We start from the raw sequence: 18946 nt of genomic DNA, 5'->3' as shown, positions 1-18946 counted from the left end.
ATAACTCTTTAAATCCCACACCTCCCAACTGTTTATTTAGAGCTCTCTGTATTTCTCAAATGATGAATTCTGACACCTAATATTTTAATGCAGAGTATTGTTTTATTTTTCTATAACATGGTGTCAATTGCTAACCCCTAAAGGACACTTTAAGGAATACTAAAAGCATTGCTTTTTTAAAAAATTGGAAGGATTCTTGAATATTATTGTGTGCAAGAGAGAGAGAGAGACTCCTTATTTGTTAAGGAACTAATGGATAAAACACATCCTTTGCAGTGCTTTCCTCATAATTCCAGTTACGCCCATTCATGTCTGGTTTAGTTCCTGAACTACCATCAAAACAAACAGTTTCCTCCATTCAGTGGAGCAAACTGAATATAGTTTGTTTGTGTGTATGCATTATAGGAGGAATTCATCGCCATGCTGTTAGAAATGTTCTACCAGTGCCAAGATTTCTGCTTGCCCAGCAGAACAATCTCTCTTCTCCCCTCTGCATGCGGTTCTAGGGGTTCTCCCAACGCTGCCCAGAACCAAAGGACCAGGAGGAAGCCTTACTGCACTAGTGGATGTGCTTGCACGGGCTTCAACTAGCAGGACCAGTTAATTAAATCTGGCCCAAAATAGGGGGGGGGGAATAATACCTTAACAGTATAGAGTGCTCTCACGTATGTAAAATGATGGATTAGTTAAATGTTTTTTGTTTATAAATAGTTTAGATTTACTGTAATGCAGCTAACATGCACAGGCTTGTTAGCTGCAGCAGTAAAACCAGAATTTCTGGGTTACATAATGAACATCTTGACCAAAAAAACCTCATTGTAAAGTAATGCCAGCCTACAAAACCAAAAAAGAAAACATTGCATTTATCAAAATTAATTCCAGATTTTTACTGTATTGATTGGTAAAGCGATGAATTTGTATGATATCATTGTGCTTGTGTGTGTAGAATCCGGTGCTTTTAGTACTGGATGGAAGAAATGTGGACTGGCAAATGCAATTATTTTGTAATTTGATGTAATTGCAAGAGCTTTTCTGATAGACTAGGAAGTAGTTTTAATCCCTGTTAATCTTCTTTACTCTGCCAAAAATTGTTCCTTTAGTTGCACTGTTGTACTTGATGACTTGTAATTCATGTTCTTCCTCATAGTTCTGCATAAAAACGATCAAGCAAAAAAACTCCACAAGTGATGTATAAATGTTGATGCCCATGAGGCTTGGTATATCTTCTTGGGTTTTTTTGGTAAATAGGATCAGGTGTTAAGAACAAAAATAAAAAGCCAGAGCAAATTTGTAAATATCTACCTATATGCTGTTAGAAGAAAAAGGAACAGTTCTTGGCAGTCGGTTGTATTCATCCAGCTAGAATTCGTTGACTTGGATTGCTCCCAAAGCTTCCCCTAAAACTCCTGTATTTGTGAGTTTGAGGTCTTTCTCCAAACGCCTTTCCCTTTTAAAACATTTTGGAGTTATGCAGTCCTTCAGGTGTCCCCTCCCCTTCTTCCCATTGTGTGTGTGTGTCTTTAAAAATGTTACCATCTCCACTTGCCATGTTTCATATGATCCTCATTCCTGTGTAACATAGTCTGGTGTTTGCTGCTTGGGCTCCTTTGGGACATAGGGCAGGAAATCAATAAGCAAGCAAGCTTCTACATGGGCTGCTTCCTGGTACATGCAGGCTGAACATTTCCACTTTGCTTCTTTGTTAGCCAAACAGGGAAACCACCTTGCTGCAGCTGCCTTGGTGCTTATGCTTGAACCAGCACATGTGATTTGTTTCTCCCAAACAAACCATTCTCAGGAAGTCAAGAACAAATCTTCGATTCAGATCATGGTTTGTCTGGAAAGAAACAAGCCTGAACCATTGGTTCAGACTTAACACTAAGCCTGCCATTCCATGGTTTGTTTTCCTATTTGAGGGCAGCAGCAAAGCAGGGATCTTGTTCTGTGGCAGAGAAATCAAAGGAATGCACTGGAGCAATCGGATGGCCATCAAACAGGATTTCATCTTAAAAGAGAAGCCATATTCCTCACACATGCCACAGCTCCTACATGGTGCAAGACTACATGGTGCATACCTTCCTATAAGATATGACACAGAACTCTGCCCCCATAACCCATTGTACTCTCTCATGTGCAGAGGATGGGGCTGGTTCCCAGGGTAAAGGGATGAAGGACTTACCTTGCAATAGTGTTGGAAACTACGAACTATATGGTCTTCTTCCTTTGCATCATAGTCAAGATGCAAATATAAAACTGCCATAGCATTCTGTAATACTGTCTTCACTTTTGCACATAAATTGGGCTTGCTTATTGTACATGAAAAGCCAAAGGAGGCTTGATCATAGCTATGTGAACTCTGTCCTGAATTTCTGGAGAGACAAGAATGCTTTGTTACTACCTGATGATGTGATGTTAGCTCCCTCACCTTTTTTTCCTTTTCTTTTGTGGATGCCTTTTGTATCATGCAGGTACTAAACTTCTGAACTAAACCAAACTTCTGAACCTGTTTGTATCTCTCCCCCCCCCCCTCTCCTTCAGATATCTGTGGAAGAGCTGGAGAGAAGTTTGGTTATAAAAGTCAATAAGGATGCAGTTATGAAGATAGCTGTCTCAGGAGATTTGTTTACTCTGGACAGAGGACTTTATCAGCTCAACCTAACAGTGGGAGGTGTTCCTTTTAAGACTAAAGATCTTGTCCAGCCTGTAAGTACTACTGTTAAGTATATATAGGGAGTAATCCACTGATGTGAGGTGGTCAGCTGGCAGCCCATAGGTCAGATCCAGACTCTGAATCAAATTCATTTGGTTTCTGGCATTCTTATTGAATTTGTATTTAAGCTGTGATGAGATGCCCAATTTCTCTCATAAGATAAAATGTTCCAATTCTCTTTTTGATTTTGTATGTTGTGTTGTGGGTATTCCTGGGCTCAGGTGTTCTGGACAGTGGAGTCCTCCTTTATGGATTAGCCTTTCCCCAACTTGGTGCCCTCCAGATGTCAGTGTTCAGTAAGGGATGAATTCCCATTAACGTCTACAAACATCTATTAGCCCCTCTCCTCATTGTCTTTCCCTCCTAAACTAAAAAGCCTCTTGTGTTTTAGCCTTTTATCATAGGGAAGCTGCCATAATCTTTTTCCATTACTGTGATACCCTGTTTGAGATAGGTTGACATGGAATGTACACAGTGTTCCTAGTGCGGCTGTACCACAGATTTATATAATGATTCGTTTTAACATAAGGCCATCTCAGTATCTTTGAAAGACATAACCTGACTTTTTGGATTTGCTGTTACTTTATGAATTTATTGCTTTTCTGTGCCCTACCTTGGAAATATTTATATTTAAGAGAGGTATTCAAGTCTTTAAAAAATAATTTATAAAATGTTTTTAACCCATATCCCTCATTACAAATTCAGCAAAAAACTGAAAGTAAAGCCATGCACTTAATCTTGTTAGATTAACCCACGAATGGACGGGTGCATGAGGGGCTGGAATTGGCTGAATGGCGAGGATATGACCATCCAAGAGACAGTGAGAGTGAATGATAAGATGCAGTGCTTTGCGGTTGCAGGAAGAGGCTCCTTCTACCCTGGCAATGGTTTTGCTGTGTTTAATTTCAGCTATGGTAAGTGTCTGGTAGTATTATGCTGCAGAAAATACGCATTTAAATTTTGCAGAGAAAGAGAATCAGTTGAGGAGTGCTGTCTTAAAATTGCCATATCCTCTTCATAAAAAAAGCTCAACCTGAAATAGAGGTTCAAGTAGTAAAAGAGAAAAAATGTTAGGTATATTAAACCCCGCACAATATAGAAAACTCTGCTTTACTTTTTGCTGCTTGCACTTCACAGTGTGTTTTTATATTTCACTTCGGACTTTTGTTGGTCAGGTCAAAGCCTTTCATGATTTGTTATCTGGTGAAACATTCCCTATGGGTTAAAATGCAATGGTGAGGGTCATTTCTGGCCCTCTGGCAGTGTTGATTACACTGAGAGTCGATGTGGTCACCTTCTCAGTGACATGTGCTGAGTTGAGACTAATAATCCTGCACAGACTGAACACAGTAGAGGCCTTTAGGAAGGTGATTTACATACACAACTGTTTCAGCCAAGATTGAACTTGGCATTTGCTCACTGAACATATACTATACTGTGTTATTTCAATGTTACTCACAAGAAGAAAGTTATATCATGCATAAATACTTGTGTGCATGGATAGATAGATAGAAAGATATAAAAGGCTTTAAAAAGCAGTTTAGAATATATAATTGTTGTACTGGATCATTTCTTTCTGTGTAGTAGTTGCATCTTTAAATAGGTTGTTTTAAATTCTCCTCCCTAAATTTAGCAATGCAAAGTACAAAAAAAGTTAATTCAATATATTGTATACATATGCCATCAACCCCCTAGGCTCTTTTGAAAGCAAGGGTGGGATAGGAATTCAAATAAAAATAAATAAAATGCTATTACTGTAATACATTTTTCAGCCAGGTTTTTTAAAAATAATAATAATAATAGGGCACCAGATGCCCTATTAAGGAAATTAACAAGCTAATATTTTATATAGGATAGATGATCAGTTGACAGATTATTATTATTATTATTTATTATCCAGAGAAGTCCCTTCCTTTGGGGTTATAAAACATACTGGTGAATCTTTGTGATATTGACCTGTCTCCAAGCCAGATGCCTGATCTATCTCTCCTTTGTTGTACATGCAGACAGGTATCAGTCAGACTGCTTCCCACAATCCCAGGTGTGCTGGGTGATTTGACTCATCCTGTCCCCATGACGCTTTATAGCAGGAATTATCAGCAGTGAGCACCACAAATTTTCCATGGTGAATTGTGCCACAACAACAAGGAAGATTAAAATGTGCCGCAAATAATAGCCCTGCAAAAGGCGTTCTGCTCCCAGTTTAATAACTGACATTTTAAAAAACAAAACAAATTGTGCTAGTTTGGTATCCATTCACAAAGCATAACACTGAAATAAGTGAGAACAGAACCTGGGGCTACAATTAGGTCATGTGGACCTCGTTCTATTTATACATTCATATTGCTGTGAGTTTTGTGAAAGTCATCTTGTTTTCCTCTTGGGTTCGTTGATATCAGATCACTCAATTACTTCCTAAAGCTCACGGCTGATGCAGAAGCTGTATGACTCACATTGAAGGATCCCCAAGTACTGTGGGTTGATAGCCTCTGGCAATCAGAAGTCTCCCTGTTGATTAAAAAGCTTAACCTTGGCTTCAAGCAATCTACAGGGCCATAACACTTTCTGTAAGATGGATGAAACAGAGCAGTTAAAATAGTTTCGTATGGAAAGGCACTCTCCTTTATACTGATGATTTAATAATATGTAGCTATCTGTCCCGCCCCCCCCCCTCAGACAAGGAAATCTTATCTGTGCTTGACTATTTGAAACTTTTATGTACCTAAGTTCTGTTTTTCTTTCTGTAGCCCAACCACTTGACACCAATGAAACAGTGAAGCAATGGGAAGTAAAAGTAAATATTCTGATTCGACCAGCCACAGATACTGGGGTGCTCTTTGCCCTCATCAGCAGTGAAGCAACAGTCCCTTTATCAGTGGCTCTGATTGACTATCATTCCACCAAGAAACTTAAGCAACAGGTAAATATGTATTTTAGTTTTTTGTTTTCATTTGGTGTATCACTGAGGTTTTTAGGACCAGGATGAGAAGGCAGCATGCCAGACTAAAGATGCAATTCCAATAGTTGTTTTCTACACACACACACACACACGAACACACACCACCATCTTTCTTTATCCTCCATCCAGGCATCCAAGAGGCATTATCAGGATTCAAGGACCCATTCCAGCCAAAAACCCACAAAAAGGGGAGGGTATGAGGGAGGGCTAGAGAAACATGTGGCACAGAGGGAGTGGGTGTGTTCTGGGGAGAGTCCAGAGGGCTATATAGAAAGGATCGGAGGGCCACATTTATCCCCCAGGCCTGAGGTTCCCCACCTCAGACTTGATGTTCCCCACTTAATAATCCCAACAAATCAGGCATGAAAGTTTATTTTGCTAGATGTTACCTGATGCCGTTAGAGTTGAGAATAACACAAATAAGGAGGAAGGGAGTCACATCGCTGTGGTGAGGGACTGCTGCAAAACAGCAGCAAGTTTTCATAGGCCACAGAGTCCACACTGCCAGATGCATCACAATAGAATTCTATGGCTAGACACATAGAAAGCTGCCTTCATAATAGGCCAAACCTTTCTTCTATGTAGCTCAGTATTGTCTTCTGCAGTGACTGGCAGTGCCTTCTCCAGGATTCCAGGCAGGGGGCATTCCCAGCCCTACTGGAGATGCCATTGTGGATTGAACCTGGAACATAGGGATGCAAAGCAGATGCTCTATCACTGAGCGTTTTTGTTGTTGTTTAGTCGTTTCCGACTCTTTGTGACCCCATGGACCAGAGCACGCCAGGCACTCCTGTCTTCCACTGCCTCCCGCAGTTTGGTCAAACTCATGCTGGTAGCTTTGAGAACACTGTCCAACCATCTCGTCCTCTGTCGTCCCCTTCTCCTTGCGCCCTCCATCTTTCCCAACATCAGGGCCTTTTCCAGGGAGATCACTGAGCTTAAGGCCCCATAATTTAATTCACTGAGTTGCAACCTATGCCTTTTTGTTCCATTTTCTCTTTTGATAAATTGTGAATGGTTTTATTGAACTCAAGAGAGATACTGAAATTGTACCAGCAGATTTCCAACTATGCCCACAACATAATATATACATAAATTTAATTAATGGCCAGAGATGTATATCCATTAACAATGAAGTTTCACAAGGCAGAATACTAAAGTAGTGGGAACAGAACTTAGGGCTATGCTAATTAACTGAATAGAGTGATTAAGGCTGTGCTAGGCGCTGGATTTCACGGAATTCAGTGGAATCTACTTCTAGTAATCATGCCTCGAATCATACAGTCAGTGATTCTATACCCTCTTGCCTGAATTCAATGGGGCTTTTTTCTGAGTAGAGATGTACAGGATTATATTGTAAGGCTATAACCTTCATTGAATGTAGTGGGGCTTACCTCTGAGTAAACAGGCACTGGATTGTGCGTTGATGGGAGGGCGTTCCTTGACGCTAGTATTAAATGTTTAATAACAAGAAATAAATTCTTAGCCAGTAGCGTTTCACAGACCTAGACAGTGATGGTGGAAAAAAATGAAAGATAACATCCACCTCCTCAGCTTGCTTTTCTTTGCTCACTTAACCCACCATAATTATGCAGGTCCCTTCTTGCCCATTTCTTATCGCCATAATAGCTAAAGTGGCATGTCCCATGTTCAGATGTAGTGCACCACTGGTTAACCACATTCTGTAGAACAAGCTGTGTTTGTTGGCTACTAGTTTAATGTCTTGCTTATGAGTTTTCCAGAAATATCTAGATAGCCACTGCAGTGCTAGAGACTAGATGGTTCTAGGACCTACCCAGCAAAGCAGTTCATGTGGTTAATGTACTGAGGAGAAACATTTGAATTCAAACAGAGTCAGTTGTCGGCTAGTTTCCAAACAAACCTTCCCATACCTTTTCTGCTGAGTGGGGATAACAGTGTATTTGGGAGTGGTTGTCCGCTACAATTTTGAACAATCCTTGCATTTGGTAATAGTATCTTAAGTTCCTCAAATATTTCTAAGGTAAGGTAAGTTGGTGCTATCTTTTCCTATAAATATCTATAACTTCCATTTTCTATCTCGTTCCTTATTCTTTCTTGCTATTCAGTTCATTGTCTTGGCAGTGAAGAACACAGTGGTGTGCAGACTGGCAGTAAGCATTTGCGATGAACAGGAACACTTGATTGACATCTCCATTGACAGAGGTCAAATATTGATGACCGTGGATGGCACTGCAGGACAGAGTGAACTAAGCCATTCACAGCTAGAAGAAAATTTGTCTCTCTTGGATAATTACCTGCAATCATCTGTGAAGACCTATGTGGGAGGATTGCCAGGTGAGTATCAAATGTTGCAGTCCAGAATGTAGACTGCCAAACAGTCACTAGAAGTGACCATGTTCTCCTTCTGCTTGGACAGCATTCACATGTCACAGTAAACTGTGGTTAATAGTTTACAATGAATCCACAGATGACTCTCACTTTGCTTCTTATCTAGTACATACAGGAACAACATACTATGATCCCTGTCTTGGTGATGCGTCCAAACTAGGGACTGTGGTTTGTTTTGGTTTGAAGTTGGCTGCTTGTTAAACCAACCATAGTACGTTGGTTTGTGTTAAGCGGTTCATTGTGCCAGATAACACAACAAACCACAGGTTAACGCAAACTGAAATAAAAAACTTCTGAAGTTGTCTTCCTGGCTGCAGATGAGAAAAGAGGGGTTTCTGTGAGCCTGAGGTTTGCTGCAACTTGTTCCTGTCACAATAAAGCATGACTTGTTGTGACATCTATAGCCTGCCATTTGAAATTTTGCCTGTTTGGAGAATGAAGCACAACTGAACCTGAGGGGTGTTTTTTATCAGGAAAGGATGGGAAAGGAAAATAGTATGTTCCCAAGCAGAAATCACAAATGTGATCATTATTCTAAATTGCATTCCATTGTAGTAAGTGAGGGTTGCTTAGATAAGGGGCCACATAGAACTATTGAAAGAGAAGGCAGCATACATTTTATGTTCATGAAAGGCCAGAGAAATGTTCCTAGAAAGATTATACTACTTAAAGATTGGTATTATACAGATCTCCATGTAAAGGCCAGCAGATCCTCCCTGTGATTCTAATGAGACAGGAGTGAAAGCTAACAATCCAGTCTGCCTGCTTCTAGGCACTTTGAATGCAAAGGTATAGTCCCTTTCATGTTGATGAATTAAATCTGGGCTATTTACACAAAATAGTGTTAGAATAAGATACTTCCTCAGTGTGGAAACATTATCAGGCATCACCCTTTGTTCTGTTTTCGGAGCGATAAAATCTGGGTGTCTGCTTTTAGAGACACAAGGGTTAAAATGTTTTGGTTTGCAGAGAAATTCTAGTGTACTGGGGGAGTGGAATGGAAATACCACCAGATGTCTGCATCTGCAGGAATGTTTCCTGCCCCACCCCACCAAAAATATTTTATGCTTCAGTTATTTTTCTCCCAAGTAGCCGGTGTCTTTTTGAGGAGTGCAGAGTTCTTCCTGACTTTTTTTTTCTGGACATCAACCAAGCCCTAAGCAATAACTTCAGCAAGAGAAGGCATGGATTGTAAAGGACGCATGCATTTTCAGGCACAGTTCCAAGTGCTGGTCTTTAAAGTCCCACATAGTTTAGGATCAGCAAAGGTTAAAGGATTGATATTCCTGCTCTGATGTTGAGATCTTCTTCAGAAGCCCTTCTACAGGCCTTTGGAAGTGAGGGGAGCAGTGATATGAAAGAGGATGTGTTAGTGTTGGTGCCCTGGCTTGTCTTCCCCAGGAAGGCTTGCTTGGCAACTGAAGACCCTTCTCCTTTTTCTCTTTGTGCCCGGACCTTTTAGCTGTTTATTTTGATAGGTTTTTGAATCATTCTAGGCTCTGGTTTCAAACAGCTTTAATGCTGTTTGTTTTGGTTTTATTTAGCTGGTTTTATTATTCAATATTGAAGAGCAAGAAACGTATAAATTAATAAATGTCTATGGAGTCTCTCATCTCTCAGTGCATGCAAATCTGTAAAGCTCTACGCATGCAAAATGGATGGATCTTGCCCAATAGGTTACTCTTTCAGTTTTAACTATTGTCCATTGGTGGTGCTTTAGGGAATATGACAGCAGCATAATTTGAATAGTGGAATATATTTAATAAATACTACTTATCTGTTCAGTTTTTCTACATGGTAGCTCAGCTTAGTACAATGTGCCCACAGGGATCCTTCATCTCATCAGCTCTTCCTTTTTATATTTTGTGTCTTTTTCTGCAGTGGCCCCTTTGTTAGTTGCAAAGTCTTTTCCTAAAGTAGTTTTTTCTTCTTCTTCAAAAAAAAGGGTAGCTAAGAGGCAAAATGCAATCCCACTGATAAATTTTTACCTAATTATACCTTAAAATCCCCCCCAATTTACTTTTATTAGAATGCTAATGGTATTGCTGCAAAAGGTGTCGTGTGGTTTTCTTAAATCAATGCGTTTTTTTTAGTTTCCTCCACAGAAGCATTTTGTTTAAGCCAATTTTTGTTACATTAGATGTCAATGCATAGTTTGTTTGTTTGTTTGTTTGTTTGTTTGTTTGTTTTTTACATGACCTCCAGAGCACATAATACTTACCTTTTTTTGCAAATTTTACGTTTGCCAACTTTTGATCAAAGTCTTGTAGTTGTGTCTTTAACAGAACCCTGCTCTGCAGGAATCTGCAGGCTGTGTTTCTCTTTGCCACAAAAGGTTCACTGTTAATTCCTGCAGATCCAGCTTGTGTTACAGGCAAGGCTACACAGGAACGGCTACAGAGGTTGTTAGGTCAAAAACTGAAACTATGGTGTGTGCGTGCAAATGTGAGTGAGAGAATGATTCTCTGCAGATTAAATTGCAGGTGGATTATAAATTAGACATAGCAGTAATGTTGATATAAGCTGATTTCTTCATGTATTGGCTTATACTAAAATCCTCTCTCTCTCTTCCTGCTTCAGTGTTTACATGGATACTGGTAGGCATCTAATAAAAGATTTTTACCAATTCCAACACAGCTGTGATCAAAGGTGTATGACAGATATATTATCTTAAACATCTCTAGAGCAGCTTGCCTTCCCGCCTTTTACTAAAAAATTATTATTTGGCTGATTCCCAATAATAGTAAAAAAAAATATTTCCATAGCCTATATGCATGTTCTGTGCCTGACAGGGTGGTCATCCCTCTATCAAACAGCACTAGGCACATAGAAGTCATTTGCTAAATCTTTATCTGGGTTCCTGTACTCCTCTGCCTGCATCCTCACCACACGATGCTACATGTGCACTTAAAGGTAAAGGGACCCCTGACTGTTAGGTCCAGTCGTGAACGACTCTGGGGTTGCAGCGCTCATCTTGCTTTACTGGCCGAGGGAGCCGGTGTACAGCTTCCGGGTCATGTGGCCAGCATGACTAAGACACTTCTGGCGAACCAGAGCAGTGCACGGAAACGTGCTTTCGAACTGCTAGGTTGGCAGGAGCAGGGACCGAGCAACAAGAGCTCACCCCGTCATGGGGATTCGAACCACCGACCTTCCGATCGACAAGCCCTAGGCTCTGTGGTTTAGACCAGTGTTTCCCAACCTTGTGCCTCCAGCTGTTTTTGAACTACAATTCCCATCATCCCTGACCACTGGTCTTGCTAGCTAGGGATGATGGGAGTTGTAGGCCAAAAACATCTGGAGGCACAAGGTTGGGAAACACTGGTTTAGACCACAGCGCCACCCGCGTCCCTACATGTGCACTTAGCCACCATCTATTTGAATGAGTGCCCACTTCTTCCACCATGGAGCCCAAGGTGGTGTATATGTAGTTCCCCTGCAGTTTCCCATCCTGGCACTGACCAGCCACAAACCTGCTTAGCTTTAGGAAGGTGGAGACCTCATGCTCCTTTGGACCATACCCCAAGCCTGCTCCTTTGGACCATACCCCAAGCCTGCTCCTTTGGACCATACCCCAAGCCCTGGGAACACATCTATACCTTCAGATAACATCAGCCAGCTTGTGCTGAGCTGTAGATAATTCAAAACTGAATGGCAAGCGGGATGAGAAAATCTTTCACAGAATGAGATTATCAGATAATTATACTGCATCAGAAGTCGCCTCTGTCCTAAATTATGTAATGGTTAACCCAGACCTTTTGTCTAGGAGTTAAGTTACAAGGGGGAGCTTTTTCCAGACAGAACCCTAAGCTGTTATCAGTGCAGATAGTCCTGAGGGGAAAAGACCTGCAGGCTAAACTTGCCTTGGTGCCAAAACTTATCTTACAATTGAACAGAAGACCTTGGAAAGGAAGACAAGAACAAAATTCGAGAAAGAGAAGAAGCAGTGAAACACTACATCCCGGAACAATTTCTAATTCTTTGTATGCAGAAACAAGTTCCTTCTGCGAAAGCTTCCCTGAATTTTGCAGTTTAGCTGTTCCCATAGCCTGTGTTAGTCATAGCCCCACGTACAGCTTAGAATGTTAAATGGGAAAAAAATGTTTTGTTTTAGAATTAACAAGAATAAGGAACTTGGTGGTAACCTTTATTGAATATGTTTTCCTTCTCTTTTTTTTAAAACAAAACAAAACAAAACATACAGATGTTCCTGTCACTTCAACTCCAGTCACCGCTTTCTACCGTGGCTGCATGACAGTGAAAGTTAACAAGCAAGCTGTGGATCTAGATGAAGCTGTCTACAAGTCCAATGACATCACATCTCATTCTTGTCCTCCAATAGAGACTGGTCAATAGATGCCACTGCAACACACACAAACGTTTTATATTCAGAAAAGTCCCATTTCAATGCTTTCCTTTATATATATAAATATATAAATATAAATATAAATAAGATATAAATTATTCAGACTTCCAGCACTGCGTGTATAGTTCTCTTGAACACTGAAGTTATGTAGGAGCTACTGAAACTCGTGTGTCAGATTAATTATTGAAATATTTCTTCGCTTGGGAGGGTTTCAAAGATGTAATATATTTGTAAATAATTGAGAAAACTGATATTAATAACCCAAAGCTGCAAATTATTGCCGAAGGTGAGTTGTTAAGAGGCAGGTCATACCTGCCATGTGGCAACTGGTAATATATTCTGAGTGGACTGGAAGATTAAAAAATAGTTCTGTATTTTTTTATTACCAAATGCTGCTTACTGACTTAATGAAATATGAAAGAATAAAATATAAGAACTTTTTTTTTGGACTTTGCTGAAGCAATGATGGTCTATGTTCTAGTTGGAATTTTACTTTATTCATGTTGATTTGGAGCAATATTAGGGTTTTATATCAAAGCTTGGTTACTTTGTTGGCTGATGATATTCGGCAACTAGGTTGTGTCTTTTTTCTAATGAATCTAGGCTGAAAAACTTGTCTGAGGCTTTTTTTAAAAAGCAAAGAGTGATAGCAGTTATTGGGGGAAGATGGACTTTTAAGAACACATGAGCAATGGAGCTGTTGGCATTTAAACCAGAAGCAAGTGCTATCAATCATGGCAGAATAGATCACTACAAACTGGAACTGCCTCTATATGTTGCAGGAGTGGTTGTTGTTGTTTTGTTGTTGTTTGTGTGGGGTGGGAATACTTTGCTCTCTTGCATTAAGTCCTTTGGGTGGTGCTAGTCTGTTATGAAATAGTTTGCTTCACTTTATGTAGTCTCTAGCACATCCATACGCACAATGTTTGGTATGTTATACTCTCCCCAGTGGAAATGACAAGGCTTTTCCTCCCACTTAGGAGTATTGGAGACAGATGGTTTGCATTTTCAGCATGGGTGCAGAAATAGCAGTGGGATAGAGCACTTTATCCCTCCCCCACCCTCTCACTACATGCAAAACTTCTACATATGGAGCATGGAGAGTAAAGACTTCTACTTATCCCCACTGCCTGCCCTCTCTCCTCTAGCTGTTATGGTCTATCACATAAACTCTCTTCTGTAGTGAGGTAAGTATGGAACAGGGGTACAGGGTCCCTATGCACCATGACACTGGGGGTGGCTGCTGTGCCCTAGGCAGCAAAATATCTTGGGCTGGCCCTGGCCCTTATTCCCCTTTTAATGCGCACCCCACTTGCTTCCAATTTGCTCATAGTTAGGGATAGGTAAGAAATTCAGTTTGGTTTGTGTTTTAATGTGAGCATATCTAATTAATACTTCCCAAAATTAGCAATTCTTTGAATTTTATGTTACAGCTCCCCAACCAAAAAAAAAGTGTGCATTTCCTTTCTTTACATTGAATTCTGAATTTTTCATTAAAAAATCCCATTTGCCTGTTCTATTCCATCAACCATATGGAACCTGTGGCTGTCCAGATATATGTTGCCTGTGGTTGGTGGGAGTTGGAGTCCCATGTCATCTCAAGGGCCACAGGTTCCACATCCCTGGTATAAACAGCCTCCATGTGCTACTTGCTTTCTAGTCCTCTTTCCTCCTCTCTGTTCCCAAGTTTTCTTCATCATTATCCTCCACCCACCCCGCTGTCTCATTCTACAGAATGTGAAAAACTCTAAGCTAGAAATGGGTAGCCTGTGGACTCCATCCTGAAACCAAAGCCACTCCCTGTCTCATTCCATACCTCCGCCAAAGGTTGCTTCCCTGTAAATAGCAACAGAAGCTTTTACTACACCCCCCCTTTTGTTATGTGCCAACATTAAATACTGCATCGCTTGTTGAATCTGTAGCATATGGAAAAGATAACTTTATTTTTAGTAGCAGTAACTACTGCACAGTACAACTGTTGAGACAAGAGAATAAATCCAAATATTTTAAAATACTTTGCTCCTTCAGTATATTTTAACCCTTTGGAAAAACAGTTCATATTAAATTATGATATTTAATCTCATCTATAACATGCATAGACTAAAAGTACAAATATATTACACACAATATATTTTATTGTAAAATAACCGTCACAATCTTTTGGAAGACCTATCCACCCAAAAGAAAATATTAATGCTATGAAAGAAAGATAAAAGTATCTTTCCCTTTTAGATTCTAAACTGGAGGTAAAACCAACTATTATGAATAAGGAAATAAAACTAAGAAGCCAGAGTTTTGCAGCTTTGTGAAGTGATTTACATACAAAGTGGCTTTGCCACTGTGCAGTGAACTGCTGCTGCACATGCAGCTCAGATGTGTATCTGCATAGCTATTCTCTCTGGGTAGAGATGGACATCCCCTTGCAATATAAAGGCTGTTTATTTGCATCTAGTATCTTGGGCTACCAAGCACACAACGCCTGCATTCAGACATAACCATAAACTGTTACAGGAACAAATCTAAGTAAGCTTCTAGTTCATGTGTCCCCATATAATCAGTATGACTGTGAGAAGGATATCAAAAATTTGCTTCTGTGTTTGACAAATCATAGTAGTGTTACGTGCAATTGCAAACAAACCGTGGTTAGTCTTAACTGTGGCTTTTGGGGGGCTTTTTTCAGTAAGCCATGATTAAGATTAACCATACTTTAGGGTTCAGACAACACTAATTCATGTTAACTGGAAATGGAAACAAAAGCATAAACTTCTCATTGCAGCTGCATTGGAAGAGGATGAGGAGTGTCACGAACCCAAGGCTCACCTAATTCATTTCCATTACGATAAACCAGATTTATCATTAATATCCAAATGCAGGCTGTGTGTGGCTACCTAGATCTTAGCTCTGTTTTAAAAATAATAGTTGCTTTGTAGGTGCAGGGGGTGCATGTTAGTTTAAAAGGCAGGTTGAAAAGGACTGCATGCAATATTTGACTGATCGATCAACTGTCTGTGATGCCTGCCTGTTTTGCAATCATTACCTTCTTAACATGTTATTTGGATTTAAAGCTGATAAATAACATGCCACACAATATGACACTCCTGAAAGACCACTAACTAGTTAGCACACATTTCTGCCAAGGCTTTTGTTTTTAAACCTGCTACCTGTTGATATTGGTGTCTTGGCTATGGTACGTACGGTGGAGGCTTTTCACCTGACAGGAAATATGGTGTATATAATGGAGGAGCATTGGGAGGCAAGCCATAGTTAGAGCTGGACTGAGATGGCGGCTGAGTGTCGTCGGATAAAGAAATATCGGTAGATGATGCTGTTGGGAAATTGTTGGTAGGCTGTAGCAAAACAAAAGGTTTTCAGTGATTAGCTGCTAACAGAACTTCAAAAGAGCATTAGGCATATAAATATATGTATAAAAAAACAATCTAAAAACTCATCACTTATGCATAATTGCGGTAATATACCGTATTTTTCCATGTAGAAGACTAGGTTTTTTTACTTTAAAATTATGTGGGAAACTGTGGGTCATCTTATACACGGTGCAATCTCCCCCCCCCTATTTTCTTAAATTAGAGTCCCTAAAAATAGGGGGCATCTTATACATGGGGACGTCTTATACACAGAAAAAGGCGGTGTACACCAGGGGTAGGCAACCTAAGGCCCGTGGGCCGGATGCAGCCCAATCGCCTTCTCAATCTGGCCCATGGACAGTCTGGGAATCTGTGTGTTTTTACATGAGCAGAATGTGTGCTTTTATTTAAATTGCATCTCTGGGTTATTTGTGGGGCATAGGAATTCGTTCATTCCCCCCCAAAAAATATAGTCTGGACCACCACATGGTCTGAGGGACAGTGGACCGGCCCACAGCTGAAAAAGGTTGCTGACCCCTGGTATACACAGAGAGACTCACAATGGGATAGCCCAATTAATAGATCCCTGCATTGCAGGGGGATGGACTCTATGACCTTTGTGGTCCCTTTCAACACTATGATTCTATGGCCTAATTCACCACTGAATACGAGGGGAAATTGTGGCCCTCCAACATTGAGCTCCAGTTCCCATCACCCTCAATCAGCATGGTTGAGTGGTCAGGGTTGATCGGAGTTGTGCTCAGCAATTTCTAGAGGGCCACAGGTTCCCTATCACTGCTGTGTACACCCAGCCACACACAAATTGTCGGCTCGTATGTCATTCCTGCAGCTCTGGCTTGTCTTTCCAATTTTGATTCTGTGTTCTCAGCAGAGCACCTGCGACACTGGCCATATAACATATTAAATTGTAGTAGAAACAAACAATATAACACTTGATTTGTGAAGAATTATTTTAAAAGTGCTGAAAACTACTTTCAGTGCTCGTCTGATACATATCACCCCCACCCCCACACAAACATCCGCCACGAGCACAGTCTAGCAGCGCCATAACGGTGCATCTGATTTACAGTTAAAGGAAATGGAACTCTTCCTCTACTATACCTGAAGGGGTAAATGGTAGGAAGCATAATGAGGAACAGTTGCTGCAGAAGGGCAAAACCCAGCATACGTCAGAATCTGCTGAGCTGGATTGTAAAGTATCTGTGGTGGAGGGCCAGAGCTGAAGGTAATTTGTGAGAGAGGCACCTGTGGAAGACAGCTAGATCAGTACATTTTGCTTATGCCCCACGTTTAATTTTTATATTCATCAACTACTTTTTCCATATCCATTGAATGACACCTTCGTAAACAGCATGATATAAGTTGAGGCAAAATGCTATCCCACACCGGCAGAAGACTTTTTTACAAGATAAAACTCCCATCTCTTCCTTTTACCTTGTTGTTGTCGTTTAATCGTGTCCAACACTTCGTGACCCCATGGACCAGAGCACACCAAGCACTCCTGTCCTCCACCACCTCCCACACCTTTTACCTTAGAAAAATGTCAAAACACTTTGGTGCCAAACCTGCTTCTATTTGTTCCTTGCAAAACACTTTTAAGGAAGGGAGCTGAGTCGGGCACACCCCCTGCTTGACGCACTAGAATGCATTGTGTCCCCTGTCCAGCTTTCAACGTAGACCAGAATGTGTGTATTAGGAATAGCTTTCCACTTTTACACATTTCAAGGAGCATGCATCTGCCAGTGTAAGGAAAATGCCTTTCCCTGAAGGTCTACAAATAGTTATAAAAATGTCGCTGTGGAAGTCCAAATGCACCTGTCAGGGAACTGCCATCGGAGCTAGAGGCGGAGGAAAGGCTCCAAAGCGATGCTGGAGAAGGGCCCAGCAGGGAGAGAGGCAGCTCATCGGCTGGGGAAGGAAATCAGCGTAACACCAGGGATAAAGGGGGGCAGATGGGAGAATCGGAGAGGGGGCTCCAGGACTCCTCGCCGGAGACCAGCGGGTAGAGCACGGGTCCTCTGCTGCCCACACCCACCCTGCGCAGAAGACTTCCGCGCAGGGAGAGTAGGCGGAGACTTGGCGTCAAAGAACTTCTTTGCTGGAAGAGGTTCAAGAAACGCCCACTGACGGATTCTGCTAGCGACTGAAACAGCCACGAAGTGAAGGGCTGTCCAGACAGAAAAGGTTTAACCAGGCAACCTAGCCAGGAGTGGCGGCAACTTACGCACGAGCAACCCCTATAACCATTACAGCACATGTGGAACAAATAGCTCCTCTTTTTAAAAGGTAGGTATGTTGGCTGGGGGAAATTATCTCACTGAGTATTCTCTGTATTTTGTCTGACTGCTGCGACTACCCAACAAAAGCAACCCGGTAGCAGAATACAGTGCAAATGGTAACACACCAAATTCAACATTTTTTCAGAGACCACACACTAGTCAAGAGTGCTTGAGATGGGAAGGAAGCATAGTGGGGCTTCCTGTAAATAGTTCTTCTTTTCAAATGTGCATTAAGTGTTATGATTCCTCCACAGTAAGACCCCAGGCCAGCGTAAGGGCCACCCCTTCTCCAGCCTCTCAATGTCAAATTTTCAAAGAACATGCAGCAAATTTTTACTCATGTGCACCATTTTTAACTATCATTGCCAAGCTACCTCATCATAAATTCAAGAGCTATTTTTAAGAGCTTTAGGGGACAATGACATTTAGAAGAACAATTCCATTTCCCCTCACATATTCTTACTTCCCTGCATTCTTGTTGGATGCCTGCCCCTGCTCTATTTAATGTCTTCTCCCCGTCCAGTGCTGACCCTTGACACTGCTCAAGGAAGGAGAGGGGAAGTGACTCAAATCTATTAGCAGTTTACTTCACACAAACAAACATGGAAATCCAGAAGCAAAGTAGATACCAGGAATTTAGCCTGGAGGGCACCAAGAAACCATGTATCCGTACTTTTCACTCGCTAGTGTAATACAACTGACACAATTTATTTCCTTGCCATTTGCTTTGGGACTTGAATGCTAACCTCAACGAAATCTCTAACAATACTTTGAGCAAGCTGTAATGAACTGGCATGCAAACTTCAAATTAAAAAATGGTTACGATTCTCTTTGTGGCCTGAGGAGCAGGAAGGCACCATGACAAAATATGCATTGTGG

At 41.0% G+C, this 18946-nt stretch overlaps 2 protein-coding genes across 5 annotated transcripts in view; one reads left to right on the top strand and one right to left on the bottom strand.

Moving 5' to 3' along the window:
* The window catches only part of GAS6 (growth arrest specific 6), a 45707-nt gene extending 32858 nt beyond the window's left edge, over positions 1-12849 (top strand). For both annotated transcript variants that reach the window (XM_081907387.1, XM_081907388.1), the window contains 5 exons: positions 2539-2703; positions 3456-3624; positions 5458-5630; positions 7757-7985; positions 12244-12849. In XM_081907387.1, the coding sequence (XP_081763513.1) occupies positions 2539-2703; positions 3456-3624; positions 5458-5630; positions 7757-7985; positions 12244-12395 (888 nt within the window). In that variant the 3' untranslated portion in view covers positions 12396-12849. The remainder of the gene's footprint in view (positions 1-2538; positions 2704-3455; positions 3625-5457; positions 5631-7756; positions 7986-12243) is intronic.
* A 1471-nt stretch (positions 12850-14320) lies between these two features.
* The window catches only part of TMEM255B (transmembrane protein 255B), a 58753-nt gene continuing 54127 nt past the window's right edge, over positions 14321-18946 (bottom strand). For all 3 annotated transcript variants that reach the window (XM_081907473.1, XM_081907472.1, XM_081907474.1), the window contains 2 exons: positions 16890-17033; positions 14321-15752 (listed from right to left, as the gene is read on the bottom strand). In XM_081907473.1, coding sequence (XP_081763599.1) covers positions 15588-15752; positions 16890-17033 — 309 coding nt within the window. In that variant the 3' untranslated portion in view covers positions 14321-15587. The remainder of the gene's footprint in view (positions 15753-16889; positions 17034-18946) is intronic.

Source organism: Podarcis melisellensis (assembly GCF_964234715.1).
Source record: "Podarcis melisellensis genome assembly, chromosome: 4".
NCBI lineage: Eukaryota > Metazoa > Chordata > Lepidosauria > Squamata > Lacertidae > Podarcis > Podarcis melisellensis.
The sequence above is the reverse complement of the archived record's forward strand: the minus strand, read 5'-3'. Positions and strand labels throughout refer to the sequence as shown.